The sequence below is a fragment of the Paralichthys olivaceus genome, chromosome 12 (genome assembly GCF_024713975.1).
Source record: "Paralichthys olivaceus isolate ysfri-2021 chromosome 12, ASM2471397v2, whole genome shotgun sequence".
NCBI lineage: Eukaryota > Metazoa > Chordata > Actinopteri > Pleuronectiformes > Paralichthyidae > Paralichthys > Paralichthys olivaceus.
Window position 1 is genome coordinate 2,918,499 of NC_091104.1, and position 25,081 is coordinate 2,943,579.

At 44.5% G+C, this 25,081-nt stretch overlaps 2 protein-coding genes across 12 annotated transcripts in view; both read left to right on the top strand.

Moving 5' to 3' along the window:
* The window catches only part of mgaa (MAX dimerization protein MGA a), a 25,775-nt gene extending 11,121 nt beyond the window's left edge, over positions 1 to 14,654 (top strand). For 4 of the 6 annotated variants that reach the window (XM_069535168.1, XM_069535170.1, XM_069535169.1 and 1 more), the window contains exons 9-24: positions 619 to 892; positions 1,321 to 1,448; positions 1,683 to 1,754; positions 2,301 to 2,406; positions 2,916 to 3,271; positions 4,392 to 4,697; positions 4,947 to 5,226; positions 5,758 to 5,910; positions 6,272 to 6,454; positions 7,584 to 8,287; positions 9,247 to 9,369; positions 10,380 to 10,488; positions 11,732 to 12,292; positions 12,609 to 12,743; positions 12,828 to 12,908; positions 13,083 to 14,654. In XM_069535168.1, coding sequence (XP_069391269.1) covers positions 619 to 892; positions 1,321 to 1,448; positions 1,683 to 1,754; positions 2,301 to 2,406; positions 2,916 to 3,271; positions 4,392 to 4,697; positions 4,947 to 5,226; positions 5,758 to 5,910; positions 6,272 to 6,454; positions 7,584 to 8,287; positions 9,247 to 9,369; positions 10,380 to 10,488; positions 11,732 to 12,292; positions 12,609 to 12,743; positions 12,828 to 12,908; positions 13,083 to 13,708 — 4,197 coding nt within the window. In that variant the 3' untranslated portion in view covers positions 13,709 to 14,654. Of the gene's footprint in view, positions 1 to 618; positions 893 to 1,320; positions 1,449 to 1,682; positions 1,755 to 2,300; positions 2,407 to 2,915; positions 3,272 to 4,391; positions 4,698 to 4,946; positions 5,227 to 5,757; positions 5,911 to 6,271; positions 6,455 to 7,583; positions 8,288 to 9,246; positions 9,370 to 10,379; positions 10,489 to 11,731; positions 12,293 to 12,608; positions 12,744 to 12,827; positions 12,909 to 13,082 lie in introns of those variants that run through there. The other 2 variants (XM_069535172.1, XR_011244647.1) reach the window with 2 other exon arrangements.
* A 126-nt stretch (positions 14,655 to 14,780) lies between these two features.
* mapkbp1 (mitogen-activated protein kinase binding protein 1) overlaps positions 14,781 to 25,081 on the top strand; it is a 29,892-nt gene continuing 19,591 nt past the window's right edge. For 4 of the 6 annotated variants that reach the window (XR_011244648.1, XM_069535173.1, XM_069535177.1 and 1 more), the window contains exons 1-13: positions 14,781 to 15,581; positions 17,693 to 17,784; positions 19,516 to 19,578; positions 19,958 to 20,015; positions 20,270 to 20,440; positions 21,002 to 21,139; positions 21,216 to 21,398; positions 21,976 to 21,993; positions 22,156 to 22,316; positions 22,475 to 22,673; positions 22,948 to 23,082; positions 23,199 to 23,407; positions 23,497 to 23,588. Coding sequence is in view for 5 of the 6 variants with exons in the window: in XM_069535173.1 (XP_069391274.1) it covers positions 15,057 to 15,581; positions 17,693 to 17,784; positions 19,516 to 19,578; positions 19,958 to 20,015; positions 20,270 to 20,440; positions 21,002 to 21,139; positions 21,216 to 21,398; positions 21,976 to 21,993; positions 22,156 to 22,316; positions 22,475 to 22,673; positions 22,948 to 23,082; positions 23,199 to 23,407; positions 23,497 to 23,588 (2,044 nt within the window). In the remaining variant the exon portion in view is untranslated. The remainder of the gene's footprint in view (positions 15,582 to 17,692; positions 17,785 to 19,515; positions 19,579 to 19,957; positions 20,016 to 20,269; positions 20,441 to 21,001; positions 21,140 to 21,215; positions 21,399 to 21,975; positions 21,994 to 22,155; positions 22,317 to 22,474; positions 22,674 to 22,947; positions 23,083 to 23,198; positions 23,408 to 23,496; positions 23,589 to 25,081) is intronic. The other 2 variants (XM_069535175.1, XM_069535178.1) reach the window with 1 other exon arrangement.

Here is a 25,081-nt window from a genome sequence, read left to right on the forward strand (position 1 = left end):
TGAATGCCCGATGACAGACATCAATATTGGACAAGACATCATAACTTCTCTTTAGTTTTGTTTTGCAAGTCAATGAGAACATTTATACTGAAGAAAATCAGCATGTAACTTCTAAACAAGAAAATCCTTGTTGAGCTCTACATATACCAGATTTTTTTTCATAAAGATCAGTATTTGTTGAGAAATAAGTCCTAAACACATTCTAAATTAGTCCTATCGTGCAGTGTTATATAAAGAGAGACACATTGCAAACGGAGCAGACGAATGAGGTGGCAGAAGCTTCTATGACTCAGAAGAACATTTTCTGGAGAGAATCATCGACACAGGTGGTGAAACGTCGGCGCTGTGTTTAACAGAAGCATCACTTTGTGCAGGTTTCAACTCTAATGATGGAGACTCAACATTCACATCAATCAAATTTTATTTGTCTCATATTCACAAATCACAGTTTGTCTCATAGATCTAAACAGGGTATAACATGCTTCCATCCTTTTAGCAGGGAAGGAGACTTAGTGACCACAGACAGAGGATTCCATCTCCCAGAAAGTTTGTTTCAGTATCACTGAGGATAGCCCCAACGTTTAAACTGTCTACTGTAACGCTCTGTTTTCCTCTCAGGGTTTTGTCAGCGAGAACCCCACCGCTCCCGTCCAGCTGGTCCGCAGACGTGCGCCGCCCTGCCTGAATGACTTCTGTAGGCTGGGCTGTATCTGCTCCAGTCTGTCCCACTGCTCAAGGATCAGTCACTGTGGCCGACCTCGCTGCATGTTCGGCTGCAGCTGCCTCAAACAGAAGGTCGTCCTCCTCAAGAACCTCGACGGCTCAGACTCCAGCCCCTCCCACCACGGAAATACCCGGAGGAGGAGGAGGAGAAGGATGAAGATGGCTTACGGTAAGGAGCCAGCAGATAGCGCTGGTGATTCGGTCTGAGCTTCAGCTCTTGACTTTCCTCTCAGGAGGACTTTGTTCACTAAATGTCCTTGATGGAGTCTGGAGGCTGATGTGTAATGAAGCTTTCACACACTCAGACACACACACACCTGTAAACCGGGTCAAAACATCATTTGATATTCATGAACACAAATGTCGTCCGTGCTTATATGCTTTTAGAGCAGGAAGTGAGGTGTGATCACATGATCACAGGAGACACTTTCAGGTGTGAACTTGGAGCCAAGCACTTGTGATTGTATCTCAGGACAGATGTGTTACCAGGTGTGACCTCCTGTTAAACTACAGAAACAATTCGACAATCACAGCACATGACGGCACATCCTGCTAATTGAATATTAATTCACCTGTAACTTTTTGTTTGATTTGTAGTTCTGAAGGAGGCGGACAGCGTTTCCCAGCCTGCTGAGCGGGTCAGGATTCTGTGGAGGAGGGATGCTAGAGACTCAGATCCAGATCCGACAACCGTCCCCGACATAGCATCTCTGCTCCGCAGCTCTGTAAGTTAGTCCTCTACAGACATGATGTCATTTCCTCTGCAGCTTCACAGTTGAACCCTTGTGGCACCTGCACCTAGTGGCTCGACTGAAACTCTGCTTGTAGGTGGAGACGTTAAAAACATGGGTTGGTGATTGTAACTGTCTATCAACAGTTGAAGCACTGCCGTCCCACTCAGCTGAGCATGCTGCTGAGTGTTGAAATCTGAAAAGTTTTGTGTGTGTGTTTGTATTCAGGAGAGCAGAGATAATGGCGGCTGTGCCAGAGTCAGAGGTTACATAGGAAAGAGGAAGAGCTGGAAACAAACGGTAAGAATCACGTCACACCAGGAGAGAACTGTTCAACGTGTTGTTTGAGCTCGTCTGAATTGTTTCTACCTGGGGGGGTGCACAAGAGCACAGAGATCACGCTCATTGGAGACAAGGGACAGGTAAGACTTCTGAAAACTGGATGACCATCAAAGGAACATACACACCTACAGCTGAAACTATGACAAGGACGGGAAAAACTTCATGGATGTTTTGACACCGAGTGGCAAGATTTCTACCGATAAAGAGGGAGTGAGAGCGCTGCTCTACAATTAAGAGACGCAGCAAAACACCAAGTTTGAAACACAGTTTGTTCAATTATGAGAGTGGAGGTAAATACTGTGTTGGTTGGAATTCGTTTCGTTACCTACAGGAGGTGAAGACTCATACATGCAGCATTAAAGAGGATAACTTAAGCTTGTTGTGGTTTTCACATCTGTTAAAGGCTGTTACACTGTTTCAAAGTGCTATATCAATAAAATGTATTATTCTTATAAAGTTTAGTATAGACTCAAAGGCAGACCTGTGTGTCGTCTCTTTCTTTAGGACATCAAGAAAACTATGAAGCCTAAATCTGTTCGACTGAAATGTGTGAAACAGAGAGACCTGACCCTAAAGGAAGAAAAGACCAGAGCCCCCAGTCCTCCTGCTGGTAGGTTAATTCGTGCAACATTTACAATTTTAATTTACAAAGATCTGAAACATTTGTTCGTACCTGTTGGCAGCCACTTTACAGTGAGGAGAAGCTCATAACGGGTGAGGTAGGAGTCAACGAGTCAGAGAGTCAGATTCAAAGAGTTATGAAGTCAAAAGCTTAGAGTTAAAGTGTTAGAGTCAAAGAGCTAGAGGTAAAGAGTCAACAAGTTATATAGTTAAAGAATGAATGATCACACTGATCGATCACAGCCCCTCCACCCTGGGAGATCATGAAAGTGGACACAGAGTACGTGCAGGTGGTGCTGAGTGTTTGATTTGAGCCTCACAGATCTCTACACTTGAAGATGCTGATGGAACTGTTCTGTCTCACATACACAAAGAACACTTCTGATTTTAATGTTCATTATAAAGCAGATCTGACCTACGTCATTCTATCTTCTGATCTCTGGAAACTGTTTGACTCAGGTTTTTATTTATCTTTTTTCTTGTATTTTTCATAAAAAGCAACTCAGCCAGTTTCCTCCGTCCAGCCTCAGAGTCCTCCCTCAGAGCCTACCCCCAAACCGTCGAAGCGTCTAATCGTCATTGCGGAGTGTAAGTGGACAACCGATACAGACCGCAACCACGTGTTGAAGAGGCTGTGCGAGGCAATGGCTCTAGACCAACTGGATGAACCTTTCTGGATCAGGGAGTATCTCATCAGTCCCATCAGTCAGAATGTAGAGGAGAGCGGCAGAGACTGCTGCATCCATTATAAAGTCCACATCACCCAACCCAGAGAAGAGCGTGAGAAAGCAGTGCCACCAAAACCACAACCACCAGGAAACCAGAGGACAGAAAAAACACAACTAGAAAAAGAGGTAATGGTTTAAACTTAGAAAACTGAAATTTTTTCACTTGTGTCAGTTTGTGCACCTCTGGTCATAGGAACTGAATCTCGTTGAGCTCTGGACAAACAAGATTTTTCAAAAAAACTTGGAAACTGCAACAGTCCATTTTTCACTATCTTATATTTAATGTATTTTAAAACCATACTCCTTTCAGGGCTAAATACAAAAATCAAACTAAGCTACTTTTCCAGAGGACTTTTATTGTGAAGCCACTGTAGGAAGTTGTATTTTATTTTATTTCAGTGTTTTTTTCTATAGATATAAAAGGTTATCAGTGTGGAACAATTTGAAATTGATCCACAAATTGCCCCTCTGATAGCATCCCAGCTCGTCTTCTGAAGTCTTGACACTGTTGGCCCATCCATTCTGTCACTGATAAACACCTGCCTTCTCTCTGGTTGTGTCCCAGCTGCTTTTAAACATGCTGTTGTACAGCCCTTGCTAAAGAAAAAAAATCTTGATCCCTCTGTTCTCTCTAATTTCAGTCCCATTTCTAAACTGCCCTTCTTGTCCAAAGTCTTAGAGAAAGTAGTTCTCACCCAGTTGCAAACATTTCTAATCAACAATAATGTGTATGAAAAGTTCCAGTCTGGTTTTAAACCCCATCATAGCACTGAAACAGCCCTTTTAAGAGTATTTAACGATTTGGTTTTAGCTATTGATTCAGGAGACTCTGCTGTCCTAGTGCTCCTAGATCTGACAGTCGCTTTCTACTCAGCTCCTCCTGATTTGATTTGATTTGAAAGGTGATCGTGCCTTCACAGTAGCCGCCCCAAACTTATGGAACTTACCATATTTTTTATTCTGATGTATTGCGTGTTACTGTCCTCTTGTAACACACCTTGCACTTTGGTCAACCAAGTTGTTTTAAATGTGCTACATAAATAAAATTGACATTGACATGTTAGATATAACGGAAACGTAACATGGGACCCCAACCAGTCGAGTCAGTAGACCTAGTGGAGCCAGAATAGATCCCTCGGGGAATCCACAAAGGATTGGAGCATGAGAGGAGGAGGCATCTCCAAGCAAGCAAATGTAGCACCATAAAGAATGAGATGTGTTGTGAGTGTCTCGTGTCTCTCTGCAGGGCCACCTGAGACAGGTGAAAGGGGAGGCGGAGCGTCTGGAGGCTTGGCAGTGGGAGATCACGGAGGAGGAGAAGCCTCCGGAAGACTGGCAGCGGGAGGTGGAGGAAGGTGACATCCAGGAGGAGGAAGGCTCAACACTTCACCAGATGGACAATGGGAGCGAGAGGAGTACAGGGAAAATGAAACGAAACGAAAAAAAGAAGAAGATGGTCAGCTTGGCTCTACCTTTCCTAACAGGAATCTCCCCTGCCGGATTCCTCTCAGCCAGAAGAAGACTACCAGGAGGGACCGACCACCTGGTCCAGGTAAGGACTCCATATATGGTTGTGACTGCAGGAAGATTCCACTGTCAGGTACAACTTGACCCTTTTTCATAACAACCTTGGATATTAACAACATATTATGAAGTTTTAAAGCTAAACAGACTCTAAGGACATAAACTATTCTAAATGTTTCAACTCGTCAAATTATTATATGACGGATATATATTATCCATGTTCAACACCTACGTCATCATAAACACATTGAAAGTCAGTGACACTTGTTTTTTACAGGTCAATGGGAAACTCTATCCTTTGGCTAAGATCCAGTTAGGGAAGATGGGGGCGCTCCATCCAGCAAACCGTCTGGCAGCTTATCTGACCGGCCGGGTGGGGTCCAGCAGGAAGCAACTAGGTTCTTCTTCATCCTCTTCCCACTCTTCAAAACCTCCTCAGACCCAGAGTTCAGACCCGACCCCCCAAACTAACTTCTTGGCTTCAGCAAACCTCATTGCTCCTGACACCACCCCACCCCAACCACAGCCATCAATCACAGTAGCACCCTCTTCTTCAGGTGAGGACGCAACTTATCTGTCAGTCAATCGGACTCCTTTGCATTTGCCCTAGATTCACCTAAGAAATCGATACGAGCGTAGCCATGAGCTAGCAGCTTTGAGTTTTGGCCTGCGATAATTGCGAGGATCATTTTATTAAAACATACCCAGCTGAATTTTAACAGTACAGTTCGACACATTTTTATCAAAACAGGAACCACCTCTTAGCAAACCAGTACTGCTAACAAGCTAACTTTAGTTTTCCTGCTCTGTATGTGAGTACATGATGCTACAGCATTAGGGAGCTACTTCTGTTGTGGAGTGGTGGCTAGTGATTTTGACTGTGTTTCGTAATATTGATCATTCTTGGCTAATTGCAATATGGCTTTCAACAATATAGGTAACTGATGCTATCATTAGCTTGAGGGCTAGCATATATTTGTTTTGTGGTTGCATATAAAACTAACCACGTCTGTTGTTGAGCAGTTTCACACTTAAGCCATTGACCGGAAATCGTATCTTGAACATCTCAAGCCATCTGTGTGTCACAGTGCTCAACCAATCAGCTTCCTGCGACCAGCCCACAGCTGGAGAACCTGAGGGGGCGAGGACGAAGGTTGTTGCTGTGAAGGTGTACCCGAACCCTGTGGCAGGGGGAAGTTGGGTGACACCAGTAGCTTCTGGCAGCTCCACTCCCTCTACAGGTAAGCATGAAGACGTAACACTCGCAGTTGCTTTATCTGGCTTTATCAGTAGACTAGCTCCTAGATTTGCATTATGTAACACACTTAGCGGCTAGTTTACAGAAAGAACTTTCCCTGGTCTCATCAAGACGTCATGTGGCATTACAATGATGCAAAAGTATGGGCTGAACTCGAATAGATGTGTCCGGAGCAGTTTTCATCATCTTGTGACCACCTCAGGTTAATCGTGTGACCCATTCTGGGTTCCTGACCCTTAGTTTGGGAAATAAAAACTATTAATAGCCCTTGTTTGTGATGACCTTATGTGTTTTAGTCTCTCAAGCAAGCAGCTCTATAGTTCTACCCATGATTCCTTGTGCAGGCTCAGCAGCGGTCCTGGGTCCTGGTGTAAAGGCCGTCCCTCTCACTGGTCAGAGGATGGTCCTGCAGCCTGTTCATACAACATCAGGAGTGCAGTATTACCGTATACCAGATGGTAAGCTGGTCCAACTACTTCCCATCAGCAAGCTGAGAGCAGTCAACACAACTCTGCGTGTTCCCAGAGGTGAGTGTATATAAAGATGATCCTTGACTGTATATAAAGAGGATCACTGACTGTATATAAATACACTGACTGTATATAAAGATGATCACTGACTGTATATAAAGACGATCAGTGACTGTATATAAAGATGATCCTTGACTGTATATAAAGAGGATCACTGACTATATATAAAGACCATCACTGACTGTATATAAAGACCATCACTGACTGTATATAAAGACCATCACTGACTGTATATAAAGACCATCACTGACTGTATATAAAGACCATCACTGACTGTATATAAATACACTGACTGTATATAAATACACTGACTGTATATAAAGATGATCAGTGACTGTATATAAAGACGATCACTGACTATATATAAAGACCATCACTGACTGTATATAAAGACCATCACTGACTGTATATAAAGACCATCACTGACTGTATATAAAGACCATCACTGACTGTATATAAATACACTGACTGTATATAAATACACTGACTGTATATAAAGATGACCACTGACTGTATATAAATACACTGACTGTATATAAAGATGATCACTGACTGTATATAAATACACTGACTGTATATAAAGACGATCACTGACTGTATATAAAGACGATCACTGACTGTATATAAAGATGATCACTGACTGTATATAAAGAGGATCACTGACTGTATATAAAGACGATCAGTGACTGTATATAAAGATGATCACTGACTGTATATAAAGACGATCAGTGACTGTATATAAAGATGATCACTGACTGTATATAAAGAGGATCAGTGACTGTATATAAAGATGATCACTGACTGTATATAAAGAGGATCAGTGACTGTATATAAAGATGATCACTGACTGTATATAAAGATGATCACTGACTGTATATAAAGACCATCACTGACTGTATATAAAGAGGATCACTGACTGTATATAAAGACCATCACTGACTGTATATAAAGACCATCACTGACTGTATATAAAGACACTGACTGTATATAAAGAGGATCACTGACTGTATATAAAGACCATCACTGACTGTATATAAAGACACTGACTGTATATAAAGAGGATCACTGACTGTATATAAACATGATTATTCTAATGCACCCACCCCTGGTCTCTTCCCCCCTCCAGGTCGTGCTCCCCCCTCAGTCCTCCCCCCTGGACCAGGTGTCACTGTTGAAAACCAACCACAGACCTCAGTCCCCACCCCCTCCCCCCTGTCTGGCCTCCAGTCTTTCTCTGTGACCCCCCGTCCCACCCCCCTCGTCCCGGGCTCTGGTTTCCTGTCTCAGAAGACGACGTGCACCTTTAAAATCCTTCCTTCCAACTCCAACAAGGAACCAATCTTTATCAGCTGTTCTAAACTCCCAACCCTGCCCCCTACCCCGGTGGTGACGACTCCCAGCCCCTTAACCCTTCTAAAGCGCACCCGTCAACCCCCTGCCAACTTGTTGAACCTGGTCTCCCTCAAAACCTCTGAAGGTCAGGGGGCGGAGCTACGGGGGAAAACAGTGACGGTGTCAGTGGACTCTGTGATTGCAGGTGGGCTGTCGGCCTCCCAGAAACCCACCACTTCCCTGACCCCACCCCCTCCTTCAGGGTCAGAGGTCACACCTTTATCCCTATCACACCCCCTTGCTGAGCCTGAGCTGGCCTCTGACCTTGTGGACCTGGACATAATCTGCGTGGACGATGAGATGGGGCTTGTTACCACAGGGACGCAGTTGACTGAGGGGGTGGACCTGGCAGGGTCTTCAAGCGAAGAGACAGAAAACTCGTCAGACTTCGGAGATGAGTCGTGCAGCGAAGAAGAGAAGGAGACAACAATGAACCAGGTAAGAGAAGGTAGATGTTAAAATCATACATAAAGAACAGTTTGAGAACCTGGAGCACAGCGGTCGTCCTTTCGCTTGTGGACGCCTGTGTTTTTAACAAGCAAATTAAGAAAAATAGAATAAGGGGAAACGAGTAAAATTATTTTATTTGAAGAGAAAAAGTTTCTCAGGTTTCTGATCCTGATCTGAGTCTGTTGATATTCTGTGATCCTGTGTGAGGCTCAGATGGAGATGAAATAGTTAGATGAAAAGCTCATTATAGAGGCGACATCATGCGATTCAGTGAAATGTTTCTCATCAGGAGGCTTCTTCGTTTGTTCCAAACGTCTTGTTAGTCAAGAACTGATTCAGATCTCGTGGACCCGAGTTATTTATCTGGTTCCCACATATTATTATCTCATGATCACATAATATATTTATTCCCAAATGTCACCAGAGAGCCTCCATAATCCTTTCAATTTCTCTATGTAAAGAAATATAAGACATGTCGATAGAACTCATTCCATCCATGTTATGACGGACAACATGAACAGCCAATGAGAATGAAAATAGCGCTGCGGCGAACCAGTCATGTGTCTGGAATAGAGTTACACCCACATCAGGTCAGGTTTACGCACAGAGCGGAGGAGGAGGAGCAGCACATGTGTTAATGTTTGGGCTCCTGCAGAGAAGACGACTTCACTATCACTGTCATTGTTCACCGCTGCTTCAGGACAGACGCTCATTAAAGGTCCTGTGTCTCTGTCAGAGTCTCTACACTTTAAGAATAAACACCATCACTGATCACAAGGACACGTACAGGACTGATGTTTACTTTGTGTTTGTTTGATTCTCTAGAGTTTATGAGACATGTTTAAACCTGCTGCACAAGACGTAACGTGACACAGTCAGGACATCAGGGTTGATAGAAGTAGGATGCACCATAGCTCAGTTGCGTGTGTGTGTGTGCGTGTACGCAGCGACATGTTCACAACATGTTGGAGAGGAGGCGTCGAGTGAAGATGCTGCAGATGTTTCGAGGTCTGAGGAGGGAGGTGGGACTGAGAGACGACAGAACTTCTAAAATCTCCACACTGAACAAGGTCAGAATCGACTTCCTCATTGTTTCCTGTTCTCTCACGAGTTTACACTGCAAACTTTTATCTGGCCTGAATGTTCAGTTTAACTCAAAGATTAAATGATTAGAATTTAATGGTCAAATGTCACTGTGGCCTCTCAAAACCCTTTTTCTGCCTCCTGAACACATTATCTTAAGAACGTCTTGACAGAATCCTTTCAAAGTCAAAGTTTAAAGTTTACTTTGTGCGATTTATTTTGACCAGGGCTATGGTGTGTGTTTTTTGTAATATTTGCAGAAAAGTCTGGTGTGTACTTTTTTCTGTATCTGGGGTGCCACTTTTTTGTAGCAGTTTTTCCTCTATTGAGAAACTGGGATGCCAATCAGAGTCCAGTGTGAGAAAAAATATTATTGATGAAAAGGAATCAGTCAACCCACAAAAAACAGTATCAATAAACCAATAACAAGTACATGATGTAGTTCCTCTATTAAATTGCATATACTAAGAAGCAGCAAGCACAGCAAAGCATGAGTGTTTGCGAGTTGGTGCATGAACAGGTTTGTGCCTAATTAAATTTAAAACACTGTCTGATGTAGTTTATCTCCTGATCCACTAGAGGGTGCTCACTGTCAGCTTGACCTATTTTCAGTAAAGTAAAGCCCAATTCATGCTTCTGCGTTGAAGCTGCGCCGTAGGTGCCCACGTTAGCTACCCACCGGGCCGAGAATTCAGTGTTGTGCATAGGTGTGTTGCTACCAAGCAGATCAGTCATAGCTCATAGTTCTGCGTCGCCTGCAATGCCTAGTTACATTTTTGGGGAAGTGCACATCAGGGCTCTACTTAGTGTACACGTCTACAAGGCTACGCAGAAGCATGAATTAGGCTTAAGTTAGTATTGTTACGTTGTTTTGCTATGGAAATCGGCCAAGCTTTCACCTTGCGCGGAACAATCACAACACAAATTTATTCCAATATATTTAAACAAATGTGTCATGTCAGATCCTTTTGATTGATGAGAGTTGTCTGTGCTGCAGGCGGAGCAGGTGATCCAGGAGCTGAGGTTGTCAGAAGCACATCTGAAAGAGAAGAAGAGCAGGCTGATGAAGAGGAGGGACCTCCTCCTCTCCATCATCGCTCCAACAGGTACGAATGTTAGCATGGTAACATGATAATTAACCAAAGTTGTGACTCGGTGAAGGGTTAAACAGCTGAGTGGTGGTCCGACCACAGTAACAGAAAATGAACACCTCTGTCAGAAGAAACTCGATTTTCAGCCAAACAGAACCAACCTGACCCGTAGGAGCAAAGTGCTCACAGTACCACGGTCTGCATATTACATTTTACACCTTAAAGGGATAGTTCACCCACAAATGAAAATTCCCTCAATATTCTTCTCACCACTATGATAGAGGGGGGGTGAAGTGTTTGAGTCCACAAAAACACTTCTGGACTTTCAGGGGTAAACAGAGTCGCAGCAGAATCCAACACACCTGAATTAAATGTGGACCGATTCTTCAGACGGAAAAAAACACGTCTCCATCCTGCTCCTATGATGTCCTCAAGTGTCCATAAGCACCGACATTCAAACTACTCTCGGCGTCATTTCCACCAAGTTTTTATTCTGAATGTTCTCTGATATCCTCCTCGACGTCACATACACACGGACAACACCACACAAGCTAGCATCGCTAGTTCTGGTCACATCGGTAACGGACATATAAACTGAATGTGAAGCTGGTGAACTATCCCTTTAATAACAACGTCTTTAGTTTTTATTGTTCTTCTTTTCTATCTCTTTTCTTTAGTATCTGACTTTTTTTCAAACCTCATTGTGCGTGTGTGTTCTAATATCAAAATACAGTAGAAATAGAATCAGTGTTATGATATATAATAGATAATATGAAAATCAGTCTACTTCCTTCTTTACAGTATATTTGTGTTTTATTTTCTCCAGCTGAGCTTGAAGCCACCAGGGTTTCACCTGAAAGACTAGAAGTGTCCCACACAGTGACGATACCTGTAAATGATGTGATGGAGACACAGATGAGATTATTTTCAGATCCACTCGTTAACGACAGTTTTACTATTATAACAATCCAGATGTTTCACCAGATGTTCTTCCTGCGTTTAGCAGCTGTAACTGTTTCTTTTTTTCTTCTCTGATTTTTATTAATCAACAGTTTGATCCTCAGCTCTGCTGTCAGTCAAACTGTCCATGTCTGTGATTGGTCATATGGAGTAAAGCCCGCCCCTTTATGTTAACACACTCAGAACTTGATGAGTTAACTTAACGAGTTGATAACCAGCATCATGTGACCACCGAGCCTGACTTCGTAATCCAGGCCCCTGGTGTGAACAAGTGTAACAAGTGTGTTTGTGGCTGCAGGTAAACAAACACAGACAGTCCTGAAGAAGCTGGAAGACCAGGAGAGACACCCAGCAGCCAATCAGTTGCGAGTACCAGTAGGGGGTGGGGCCTCTGAGCCTGATCTCTCTACAGAAGACACGAGTAATGACGACATCATAATCATCTCGTCCAACGTACAGCCGCAGACTCTACAAGTTCCTCCCACCACTGCCCCGCCCTCTACAAAACCAGCCCCGACACCCGTCCCGACACCAGCCCCGACACCGGCCCCGACACCGGCCCCGACACCGGCCCCGTCCCCGACACCGGCGCCGACACCTGCCCCGACACCGGCCCCGACACCGGCCCCAGCCCCGACACCTGCACCGACACCGGCCCCGACACCTGCCCCGACACCGGCCCCGACACCCGTCCACATGTCTCAGATGGTCCTGCAGATGTCCCAGTCCCACCTGGCTCCTCCTGCTGTATCCCATAGCGCACCTGTGGTCCGAGACCGGCCAAAGACGATGCCGAACATCTTGTCTCGCAGTAAAAGACCAGTTTCATCATCATCATCTTTGCTCACAACTACAGAGGGTGAGTTTGACTGATTTATTGATGGATTACTGATAGATCAGGTGACTCGTTAACTCATTAACTCACCATTGACACGGCTGAAATAAATGTAATTTAACTTAAAGCATTGAGCTTTTTAAATGTACTTTATTCAAACCAGTTTATGTAATGAGCAGGTGAGTTCGTTTGTTAATCAGCTGTAACCTTCAACCCTCAAGTAACCTTCCTTAAAGTTCTTTAGAATCGCGATGAACAGATTTGTGTTGGCACTGACTGAGCTTCGCCTTAATGGACAAACACGGGACAGAGAGTAAATGTTAAGTTTGTGTTGGTGAAGCTTCATCTGTTCAGGCGCTGGTACCAGCTGACGTTCTGTCTCTGATTGGTGCAGCGTTGCCAGGACAACAGATACTGTCCCTGAGTCCGTTGATGAAGGGACCGATGGTTCTGCAGACGACAGCTGCAACACCAGGTACCGACGGAGCGCTGTGACCTTGTTCTGTGCTTCAACATTCTTTTATTTTGAAAGTAAGATGTGTCCTCTTCCTGTCTGTAGGCGTGGCCTCTGTCACCCTCAACATCCCCGGTCTGACCAATCAGCAGGTCCATCTCAGCTCACTGCCCCGCCCCCCAACTGGTAAGATCTAATTTAACAGGTTACTCAAGAGGAAGATTTTATATTTTTTTCATAACAGGAATTGAAACTTTATAAAACAGTATCCTGCACAATATAACTTTATCTCAATTATAATTAATGATCATATTTTGAGCCTGACCGTCTTGTTTTTTCTCTAACCTGGTTCTCCCTCAGAATCCAGAACCTTCTCAGAGGCTTCAAACCTGCTGCACCCGCCTCAACCTCCCCTGGTGGTCTCTGCTGGACCAGATCTCCCCTCAGACCAGATCATAGACCAGGCCCCATCCTCCACCCTGTGCCCAGAACTGAGTGTTGATTGTGAGGCAGAGGTTGGGGCTGAGGGGCCTCTGGGTGCGGGGCCTGAGACCCGAGCCAACGATGACACTGAGAGTCTGACGTCCCTCAATGAGATCGTCTCAGTCAACCAGCGGACCGTCTCCACAGAGACGACAGCAGGGGTCTCGTATGAGGTGGACCACGCAGTGGGTGGGGCCAAGGAGCAGGGCCACACTCAAAGCTTGGAGCTGGACTGTGACAACAGTGTTTCCGTGGAGACAGAGCATGGAGGGCTCCAGGGACAAACGGAGATGACGCAGACTGGACCGACCAATAGGAACACTACAAGTGGTGCCCTGGCACCACCCCCTCTGCTGCAAATGAAGGTGGGCGGGTCTAAGGTGGCAGACTCTGCCAGCAGTGACAGAGCAACAGCGGGAGTGGGGAGGGGGGAGGGAGCGATGGCCTGGAGGCCGATGCCGCGGCTGGTTCCTCTGGGCCTAAAAGGAAACCCGCCCAGCTGATGATGGCGCTGCTCCACCAGTTTCCAGTTGGTCATCGGTCGGAGAACCATCTCTGATTGGCTCTGGCTGTTTTTGTTGTTTCAAATACTAACGTCCTCAAAAACAAACATGACACATCTGAAAAACTGCAAATGTCAGAGGTCGACCTTCAGTGTGTCACATGCTCACCATCAAAAGTATGTGGACAGGTGTCTGATCTGATCTCAGGTGAGTCCTCGATGTTTCACACCCGAACTCTGAAGATCACTTGAGACAGGTGTGAACAGCACCCGACCCGACCACCACCTCAAAGATCATGAAAATTCTCTGTATCTAGTTTTTTCAAAAACTGGAAGTTTTCAAAATAAAAGTTCACATTGTTCATCTCAGAACCAAAACCACCACACGATACTAAAATTTTAATGTTGTAAACTTTTTTTAATTTCCTTCTTTTCAAGGGTTTACGGGTTTAGTTGTCTAACTTTCATCAAAAAGTCATCCAGCAAGTGCACTGCAAAAAATATATATCAAAAGTTTCTCTGAAAATATCAGTTTTGTTCTCTAAGTTTCATCTTTTTGTGAAATTCTACTCTTAAATAATTTGTCCATGTTATTGTGTATATGGACAAACTTTTTTTTGACAAGACATATTAAAACCTGAGTGAAGAAAACAAATGAACATACATTTTCATGTGCAGGAAAGTTACTTCCTGTTTCAAGAATTGAAAGACGAGCGTGTGGACAGCAAGTCTCCCCTGGACTTACCTGCTCAGTGTTGGACCGACGATGAGATGAAGATGCAGCTGCATTTTCTTGTTGAATTAAATGATGTTTGTACAGTTTGCTTTTCTTACATTTGTATTTTTGTACTTGTGAAAGAAACTTTCTGATGTTAATATCATTTGTCTGATCACAGACACGTCGCTGTTCAAGGCTAATATAAATAAAGTTTGAATATGGACTGGAATATGCATATGGATATTTAAACAGTCTTAAAAAGCAGCTGACGCTGCTCAGGCCTTGATTTCTCCATTAATGACAACAATTAGGAATTTGAACTTGAACCAACTGAAATCTAATATTCTTGGATTCAAACATTTTTATTCAAACACGAAGAAAAGTTCATGTATGTACTAATACACATTTCACAGCAGCCACTTTGACATGAAATCGTGAACAACAGTAAACTCTAGTGTTGTCATCACATGAAGTAAAGTTCTATTCAGATAGAGCCTTACTTCATGTGTCTTCAGTTTGTGGACAGCGTTGAACACGTCTTTATTTAGGTCCTCAGATAAACTACAGCTGTGGTTGGTAACTGTCACAATCAACAAAGATCATTTGAATAATCTGATTATTAGTATTTGATATGAACTTCTACCTGAGTCAGGCTCGTTTATCTCTCATGTTACTTTTTACGTCAGAAATCAATAAATTCAAATATATAACAGGATATAAACAGAGCTTTCAGGTTTTATTTTTGAAAGCCCCACCGGAAGTGTCGGTGGTTGTGACGCTAGCTTGTCTGCTCGTGTCGGATCCAAAGCGTCTCGTTCTTCGCTGCGGCGGAGAAATACGATGCGGAACAGCGGCGGAATTGGGGCCCGTGATCCGGATCAATCCAGGACCAGGGCCAGGTCAGCTGAACCTTCCGGCCCGGCTCGGCTCGGCTCTCGGGCGGAATGACCGCAGCAGCAGCGCCGGTGGAGGAGAGAGACTCGAGCCGCTGAGAGGAGCCGCTAGCAGCGCAGCTAGCAGCGCAGCTAACGGCGCGATGGCCGCGGACGGAAGCGGAACAATCCGCAGCCGCATCAAGAACCTGCTGCGATCCCCGTCAATCAAACTGAGGAGGAGGAGCCACACTGCGCGACACAAAGAGGACCTCAGCGACAAGGTGCGCGTGCACACACACACACACACACACACACACACAATGCACATTGGCATAACACATTCCCTAGCTCCTCCCCCTAACGCTAACCCTGATTAACTAACTAACCATCACAACTCATTAACTAACTAACCCTCACAACTCATTAACTAACTAACCATCACAACTCATTAACTAACTAACCCTCACAACTCATTAACTAACTAACCATCACAACTCATTAACTAACGAACCATCACAACTCATTAACTAACGAACCATCACAACTTATTAACTAACTAACCATCACAACTCATTAACTAACTAACCATCAACTAATGAACCATCACAACTCATTAACTAACTAACCCTCACAACTCATTAACTAACGAACCATCACAACTCATTAACTAACGAACCATCACAACTCATTAACTAACTAACCATCACAACTCATTAACTAACTAACCATCACAACTCATTAACTAACGAACCATCACAACTCATCAACTAACTAACCATCACAACTCATCAACTAACTAACCATCACAACTCATTAACTAACGAACCATCACAACTCATCAACTAACTAACCATCACAACTCATTAACTAACTAACCCTCACAACTCATTAACTAACTAACCCTCACAACTCATTAACTAACTAACCATCACAACTCATTAACTAACTAACCCAACAAGTCTTGACCCTCAGTCAGTTTGTGAGGACCAGACAAAATGGTGGTGTTGATGTTGTGTCAGAGGTCATCCGCAGAGATCATGTGATCTTTCGCTCCGTCACACTGAGGATGAAGGAGGAGGAGGAAGAACCACGGTGGAGCCGTCATGTTGTTTAGAACATCGAGGAGACAGATGCATCATGGTCCGAGTGGATTCTGATGATGATGTCGTGATGAAGTCATTCTGACGATGAATAAGAGTCGAGTGTTTAGATGAAGACGACCTCCCTTCATCATGTGACCATGAGGCAGACACTGAGGGTCACGTGACCACGTCTCTGTAGACAAACACTAACAATCGTCACATTGTTGTCGTCCATGTTGAAAACTGGACGACAACAATGTGGCTGCTCTTTGTGTCTCTTCTCTTCACACTGAGGAAACTTCAGCTCGACAAACATTTGTCTACATCACAAATGTTTCAGTTACTGGTTGAGTTGGTTCTGTGTTGATGTCAACATCAGCTGATCTCTGTCAACATCAGCTGATCTCTGTCAACATCAGTCAGTGAAGAATGTGGAGCAGCAGGATGACGAGCTCAGGGGCTCGGTGCTCCATGTTCAGTCTGGAGTTCTTGAAGTGGTTCCATGTTAAGTCTGGAGTTCTTGAAGTGGTTCCATGTTAAGTCTGATGTCTTGAAGTGGTTCCATGTTCAGTCTGGAGTTCTTGAAGTGGTTCCATGTTCAGTCTGGAGTTCTTGAAGTGGTTCCATGTTCAGTCTGGAGTTCTTGAAGTGGTTCCATGTTCAGTCTGGAGTTCTTGAAGTGGTTCCATGTTAAGTCTGATGTCTTGAAGTGGTTCCATGTTCAGTCTGGAGTTCTTGAAGTGGTTCCATGTTCAGTCTGGAGTTCTTGAAGTGGTTCCATGTTAAGTCTGGAGTTCTCGAAGTGGTTCCATGTTCAGTCTGATGTCTTGAAGTGGTTCCATGTTAAGTCTGGAGTTCTTGAAGTGGTTCCATGTTAAGTCTGATGTCTTGAAGTGGTTCCATGTTAAGTCTGGAGTTCTTGAAGTGGTTCCATGTTAAGGGGGATCTTGAAGTGGTTCCATGTTCAGTCTGGAGTTCTTGAAGTGGTTCCATGTTCAGTCTGGAGTTCTTGAAGTGGTTCCATGTTCAGTCTGGAGTTCTTGAAGTGGTTCCATGTTAAGTCTGATGTCTTGAAGTGGTTCCATGTTCAGTCTGGAGTTCTTGAAGTGGTTCCATGTTCAGTCTGGAGTTCTTGAAGTGGTTCCATGTTAAGTCTGGAGTTCTCGAAGTGGTTCCATGTTAAGTCTGATGTCTTGAAGTGGTTCCATGTTAAGTCTGGAGTTCTTGAAGTGGTTCCATGTCTTGAGGAGGTACTCCTGGATGTTGGTGAAGTGGAACATATGTCTGACCTCTGACCTTTTATCTTCCAGGTGACCTTGGAGAAGGTTCTGGGAATCACGGCTCCAGGGAACCGAGCGCTGGCCTGCGACCCCCGAACTGGACTGTTGGCTTATCCTGCAGGGTGAGAACTGGTTCTGTCTGTACCGAGAAAGAGAAGTGAAGTCAGAAGAAGAGAACGCTGTCGTCCGTTAGCTAAAGAGTGAAAGTGTAAACATAGAAACCTGAAGTGAGTGAATCCAGTTGAAGTGTAAAGAGAAGTTCATCACATTTACTTTACTTCAATACACGTTTGAGGTTGTATCTAGAATCTGATCTGCGCAGTGAGTACTTTTACATTTAGCTTCAGTTCATTTTGAGTTCAGGACTTGTGTTTGTAAAGGAGTAATTCTACTTTTACTTCAGTAAAGGTGTTGAGTTCTTTATCCAGACGTGCACACTTTACATGTGAGGAGCAAGGCCTTGATCAAAATATCACATGTCTATCTTAACTGGCCCACCAGTGCACAATGCCCGGCGAGAGCGCTCCTCTCCACTCACTCGCCGAGTATTTGATGATATTAAATAATTTTTCCAGTGTCTGCCCCGTCAACTTCACGTGTCTCTCAGGCTTATCGCTCGCTCTTTTTCCTTCCGTCTTTCTCTCTCGATCTCGCTCTGGCCAGAGAGGCCGGCAGAATGCACAGGCTTCACTGTTCTTGACATGTTCCTCACATGCTCCTCACATGCTCCTCACATGTTCCTCACATGTTCCTCACATGCTCCTCACATGTTCCTCACATGCTCCTCACAAGCTCCTCACATGTTCCTCACATGTTCTGTATGTGAGGACAAATGTCTGAGTCAGTGTCTCTGGACATGCTCTGGACATGTTCTGGATCTTCTCCTGCAGCCTCTAGTAAAACATCTGTATGTCAGAGTGAGTCCATGTGAGAAAACATCTGGAACCTTCTCAGTGAGCGAGTGGGCGTGTCTCTAAGGTTTCTAACACGTGACGGACGTGAAACTGAAGAACACAAATCTCTCAGGATGAAGAGGAGGAGCCGTACCCGTAGAAGACGAAGACGTCCACTTGGAAAGACGAGGAGGTTCCAGATGTTTTGGAGGATCCAGGGTTCCCACCTGAACAGTGTCAGAACAGCGTTCATGGTTTTTAGGTGGTTCACATAGATCTGACCAGACAGACTGAGTCTCTTTGAGGGAGCATTGATTGCTGCTGAGAGTAGATGAGGTCAGATCATTTTCAACAGAATTCAAATCCAGTCCTCGTGTGTCCTCACTTCCATCAGAATCTGTCACCGTGTCCTCACCTGCTAATTGGTTCAGACTCTGAGTCACAAGCGATAGTTTCTGAAGAGAACAGAAGGTTCTTCTGGACATGAATCGTATTTGTGATGAACTTTAATTTGTCTGAGTGACACAGGCCCAACAGTGTATGTGGGTCAGTGACATCAGAGGTCGGAGGTCACACAGCTCCTCCCATCACAGTTTGAATTTCTTGGATCAGTTTGAGTCCAGAGGAATGATGGGAATGTCCGAGGGCGAGCGAGGGACAGTCTTTCACTGAGTGTGTGTGTGTGTGTGTGTGTGTGTGTGTGTGTGTGTGTGTGTGTGTGTGTGTGTGTGTGTGTGTGTGCGTGTGTGTGTGCGTGTGTGTGTGCGTGTGTGTGTGCGTGCGAGTGTGTGTGTGAGTGAGTGTGTATGTGTGTGAGTGTCTGAGTGTGTGTGTGCGTGTGTGAGAGAGATGAGGAAGAATATAATTAGTTGCTGACTCAGCTGCACACACTCCTCAGCCTGTCATGACTCATGAGGATAATGTGTGTGTGTGTGTGTGTGTGTGTGTGTGTGTACACAGGTGTGTTGTTGTCCTGCTGAATCCTCGGAAGAACAAACAGCATCACATCCTCAACAGCTCCAGGTGAAACCCCATCAGCCAATCAGCTCTCTCTGTTACTACTGCTATGTGACCACTTCCTGTTAAATAAGGTTCAAGGTTAATTCAAGTTTTAATTATGTTTTAGAAAAGTTTAAAATAAGGTTTGATTCAGTTTTAATAAAGTTTAAATGTAGCTTCCTTCTTCTACTGCGACATGACTCGAGACCTGCTGCATTGCATGATGGTCTAATTCTATTGATGCGTTTCACCACAGTAAAGTTAAAAAAATGTTTGGATCAAATTGATGTAATTGTGGTTTGTGAATAAAGGTCCGCAGCACTACAGTCTGAACTCATGACAGCCAACAAGAGAAGAAGAAAGTATTTCCTGTGGTTATGATATAAAATGTGTCTGTTTCCAGGAAGGCGATCACCACGTTAGCATTTTCTCCAGATGGGAGATACGTGGTTACAGGAGAGGTGAGTTCACGGCTGTTTGAACATCTGCATCCATCACAGCCTCAGTTCCTCATGTCACCACAAGATGGCAGCGTTCCTATCTCAGATGTCCACATGCTCACCTGCTGGTTTCTCTTTATTAAAGAAGATTTAAGTTCTTTGTAAAGAGCCTTGAGATAAAATAAGTATTTTATGATTTGGTGCTATACAAAGAAATCTGAATTGAATAAAACGTTGGTGTCTGATTAGATGTGTTTGACCCCCCCCCCCCCCAGAGTGGTCACATGCCGGCGGTCCGGGTGTGGGAGGTGTCAGAGCGTCTTCAGGTCTCTGAGCTTCAGGAACATAAATATGGCGTCTCCTGCGTCACGTTTTCTCCAAACGGAAAATACATCGTCAGTGTCGGTTATCAACACGACATGATGGTCAACGTCTGGAACTGGAAGGTACCTGAAGTAACTGAGTACTTTTACTCTCTGATCTCCTCCTCTCTGTTCTCCTCTTCTCTGTTCTCCTCCTCTCTGTTCTCCTCCTCTCTGATCTCCTCTATGATCTCCTCCTCTCTGATCTCCTCTCTGATCTCCTCCTCTATGTTCTCCTCCTCTCTGATCTCCTCTCTGATCTCCTCCTCTCTGATCTCCTCCTCTCTGATCTCCTCTCTGATCTCCTCCTCTCTGTTCTCCTCCTCTCTGATCTCCTCCTCTCTGTTCTCCTCTCTGTTCTCCTCCTCTCTGATCTCCTCTATGATCTCCTCCTCTCTGATCTCCTCTCTGATCTCCTCCTCTCTGATCTCCTCCTCTCTGATCTCCTCCTCTATGATCTCCTCCTCTCTGATCTCCTCTATGATCTCCTCCTCTCTGATCTCCTCTCTGATCTCCTCCTCTCTGATCTCCTCTCTGATCTCCTCCTCTCTGATCTCCTCTCTGTTCTCCTCCTCTCTGATCTCCTCCTCTCTGATCTCCTCCTCTCTGATCTCCTCCTCTCTGATCTCCTCCTCTGTTTATCAGAAAAACGTCGTGGTTGCAGCTAACAAAGTTTCCAGTAAAGTGACGGCCGTCTCCTTCTCAGACGACAGCTCTTATTTTGTAACTGCTGGAAATCGCCACGTGAAGTTCTGGTACCTGGATCACGCCAAGACGTCCAAGGTTCACGTCTGAGTCAGTGTTGATTAGAGCGCTCCGTGTGGCGACTGTGAGTACTCACCTTTCTGCTCGTGTCCAGGTGAACGCCACCGTGCCTCTGCTGGGGCGTTCAGGGCTGCTGGGAGAGCTCAGGAACAACTTCTTCAGCGATGTGGCGTGTGGGCGGGGCCGACAGGCCTCCTCCACATTCTGCATCACCTCCTCAGGTCTGCTGTGTGAATTCAACGACCGACGACTCCTCGACAAGTGGGTGGAGCTGCGGGTGAGTCAGAGCAGGTTTCAACTACAGAACAGACCTGTTGATAATGTTCATAATATTCATGTCAATTCAATGTTCGTATGTTAAAAACACACACACGGTGTTTTACAAGTGCAAAAAACACAGCAGCAACATGACAAACATCATGTGTGCTGAGTTCATGGATTATAGACAGACATCACGTATGTGACAGAGATCACGTATGTGACAGAGATCACTTATGTGACAGAGATCACATATGTGACAGACATCACGTATGTGACAGACATCACGTATGTGACAGAGCACACACTGTGAAACTTGTGACTGAAGATAAAATGTCTGTTTCCTGGTTTTAATATTTCACTGTGTGAAGACGTTATAATGTGACGTTCCTCTGTTTCCTCCTCTGCTTCCTTCTGTTTCCTCCCTGCTTCCTCCTCTACTTCCTCTTTTGTTTCTTCCTTCTGCTTCCTCCCTGCTTCCCCCTCTACTTCCTCTTTTGTTTCTTCCTTCTGTTTCCCCCCTGCTTCCTCCTCTACTTCCTCTTCTGCTTCTTCCTCCACTTTGTCCTCTGCTTCCTGCTTCGCTTCCTGTTCAGAGAGTTGACTCTGCCTCAGTAAGTCGCCACCTGGACTGAGTCACTTCAGCTTGAGACTGTCTGTCTGCCTGTCTGTGTCTGTCTGTACCTTTCTGTACTGACACAGTGCTGTTATAGACAGAAGACCAGAGCTCACATCCTCTAACTCACCTGTCTGTCTGTCCACCTGTCTGTCCTCAGACGTCTCAGGCCACCTGTCTGTCTCTTACAGACGAATTGATTTTCTGTGGTTGCTCTGATGGAACTGTCCGAGCTTTCAGCCCTGTCAACCTGCACTTCATCTGCACGCTGCCCCGCCCACACCCCCTGGGAGCTGACATCACCAGTATGGTTGACGCCAGGTACCACAACACACACACACACACACACACACACACACACACACACACACACACACACACACACAGGATCCATGTGGACCAGTGTCAGTTTGGTTTTTATTCTGACTCATCAACCCCCCCTCCCCTTCCTCCCTCTCTCCCTCCCTCCTCCTCCTCAGTCAGTTGTTCTGCTGCAGGTCGGAGGCTCGATACCCGGACACGGTGGCGGTGACCTATGACCCCACCAACCGCTGGTTGTCCTGTGTCTACAACGACCACAGTGTTTATGTTTGGGATGTCCGAGACCTCAGGGACCCTCGCAGGGCGGGAAAACTGTACTCCGCCCTCTACCACTCCTCCTGTGTGTGGAGTGTGGAGGTCAGTGTGTGTGTGTGTGTGTGTGTGTGTGTGTGTTTAAGAAGTGTGACAAAAACATTAAATTAAATATGCAGTTAATCGTTAATGTTAATTTGTATGTAATAATATATATAATCTTCTACACATGTTTGTATATAAATAAACGTTTTGATCATATATGTTGTTTCTTAAAAACATTCTAATAAAATTCTTTATCGACATCATTGATAACGGATGAATTCACCCGAGTTCTAGATTGAAAAAATAAATGAGCGCCCCCTGCTTTCTCCTGCAGGTGTCTCCAGAGGGACGAGGGGAAGGAGAGGGGTGTCTCCCCCCCAGCTCCTTCCTGTCCTGCTCCTCTGACAACACCATCCGACTGTGGAACCTTGATGGACACAACACCCCCAACAGGAACATCCTGAGCCACGTGAGACAACACACCTGTACACTAATGTCTACACGTGTACACCTCAACTGTTTATACATGTATCTCCGACACCCTCCTCACGCCAGCTGACTCTGACCTTTGACCTTTGACCTCAGGACCTGCAGAAGGTCATTTACGTGGATGATAATCTAACAAGCCTCCTGGACACGGAGAGTATCGGTGCTGCTGGTGGCAACACAGAGAAGGCGGGGTCATTGTGCTCAGAGGGGCAGCAGGCGGACCAGAGCAGGGCGGGCATTAGGTCCCTGGGCGTCAGTCCTGATGGACAGCACCTGGCCTCTGGGGACCGCATGGGGGTCCTAAGGTGAGGAGGGGCCTGTGTAGGGTGGTCTGTATGATGCTTGTATGATGATTGTATGTAAAACATTTGTATGATATTTGTGTGTGTTGTAGGATCCATGATCTGGACAGTATGGAGGAGATCATGAACGTTCAGGCTCATGACTCAGAGATTCTGTGCCTGGAGTTTTCCAAACCAGAAACTGGTGAGACACTTAACATACATAACATGTAACGACAGAACACATCACACAACATGTAACAACATAGAACACATCACACAACATGTAACGACATAGAACACATCACACAACATGTAACGACAGAACACATCACACAACATGTAACGACAGAACACATCACACAACATGTAACAACATAGAACACATCACAAAACATGTAACGACAGAACACATCACACAACATGTAACGACATAGAACACATCACACAACATGTAACGACAGAACACATCACACAACATGTAACGACAGAACACATCACACAACATGTAACAACATAGAACACATCACACAACATGTAACGACAGAACACATCACACAACATGTAACAACATAGAACACATCACACAACATGTAACGACAGAACACATCACACAACATGTAACGACATAGAACACATCACACAACATGTAACAACATAGAACACATCACACAACATGTAACGACAGAACACATCACACAACATGTAACAACATAGAACACATCACACAACATGTAACGACAGAACACATCACACAACATGTAACGACAGAACACATCACACAACATGTAACGACATAGAACACATCACACAACATGTAACGACAGAACACATCACACATGTAACAACATAGAACACATCACACAACATGTAACGACAGAACACATCACACAACATGTAACGACAGAACACATCACACATGTAACAACATAGAACACATCACACAACATGTAACAACATAGAACACAACATGTAACAACAAAGAACACATCACACAACATGTAACAACATAGAACACATCACACAACATGTAACAACATAGAACACATCACACAACATGTAACGACAGAACACATCACACATGTAACAACAAAGAACACATCACACAACATGTAACAACATAGAACACATCACACAACATGTAACAACATAGAACACATCACACAACATGTAACAACAGAACACATCACACAACATGTAACGACAGAACACATCACACATGTAACAACATAGAACACATCACACAACATGTAACAACATAGAACACAACATGTAACAACATAGAACACAACATGTAACAACATAGAACACATCACACAACATGTAACAAAATAGAACACAACATGTAACAACATAGAACACATCACACAACATGTAACAACATAGAACACATCACACAACATGTAACAACATAGAACACAACATGTAACAACATAGAACACATCACACAACATGTAACAACATAGAACACAACATGTAACAACATAGAACACAACATGTAACAACATAGAACACAACACACAACATGTAACAACATAGAACACAACATGTAACAACATAGAACACAACATGTAACAACATGTAACAACATAGAACACAACATGTAACAACATAGAACACATCACACAACATGTAACAACATAGAACACAACATGTAACAACATAGAACACAACATGTAACAACATAGAACACATCAC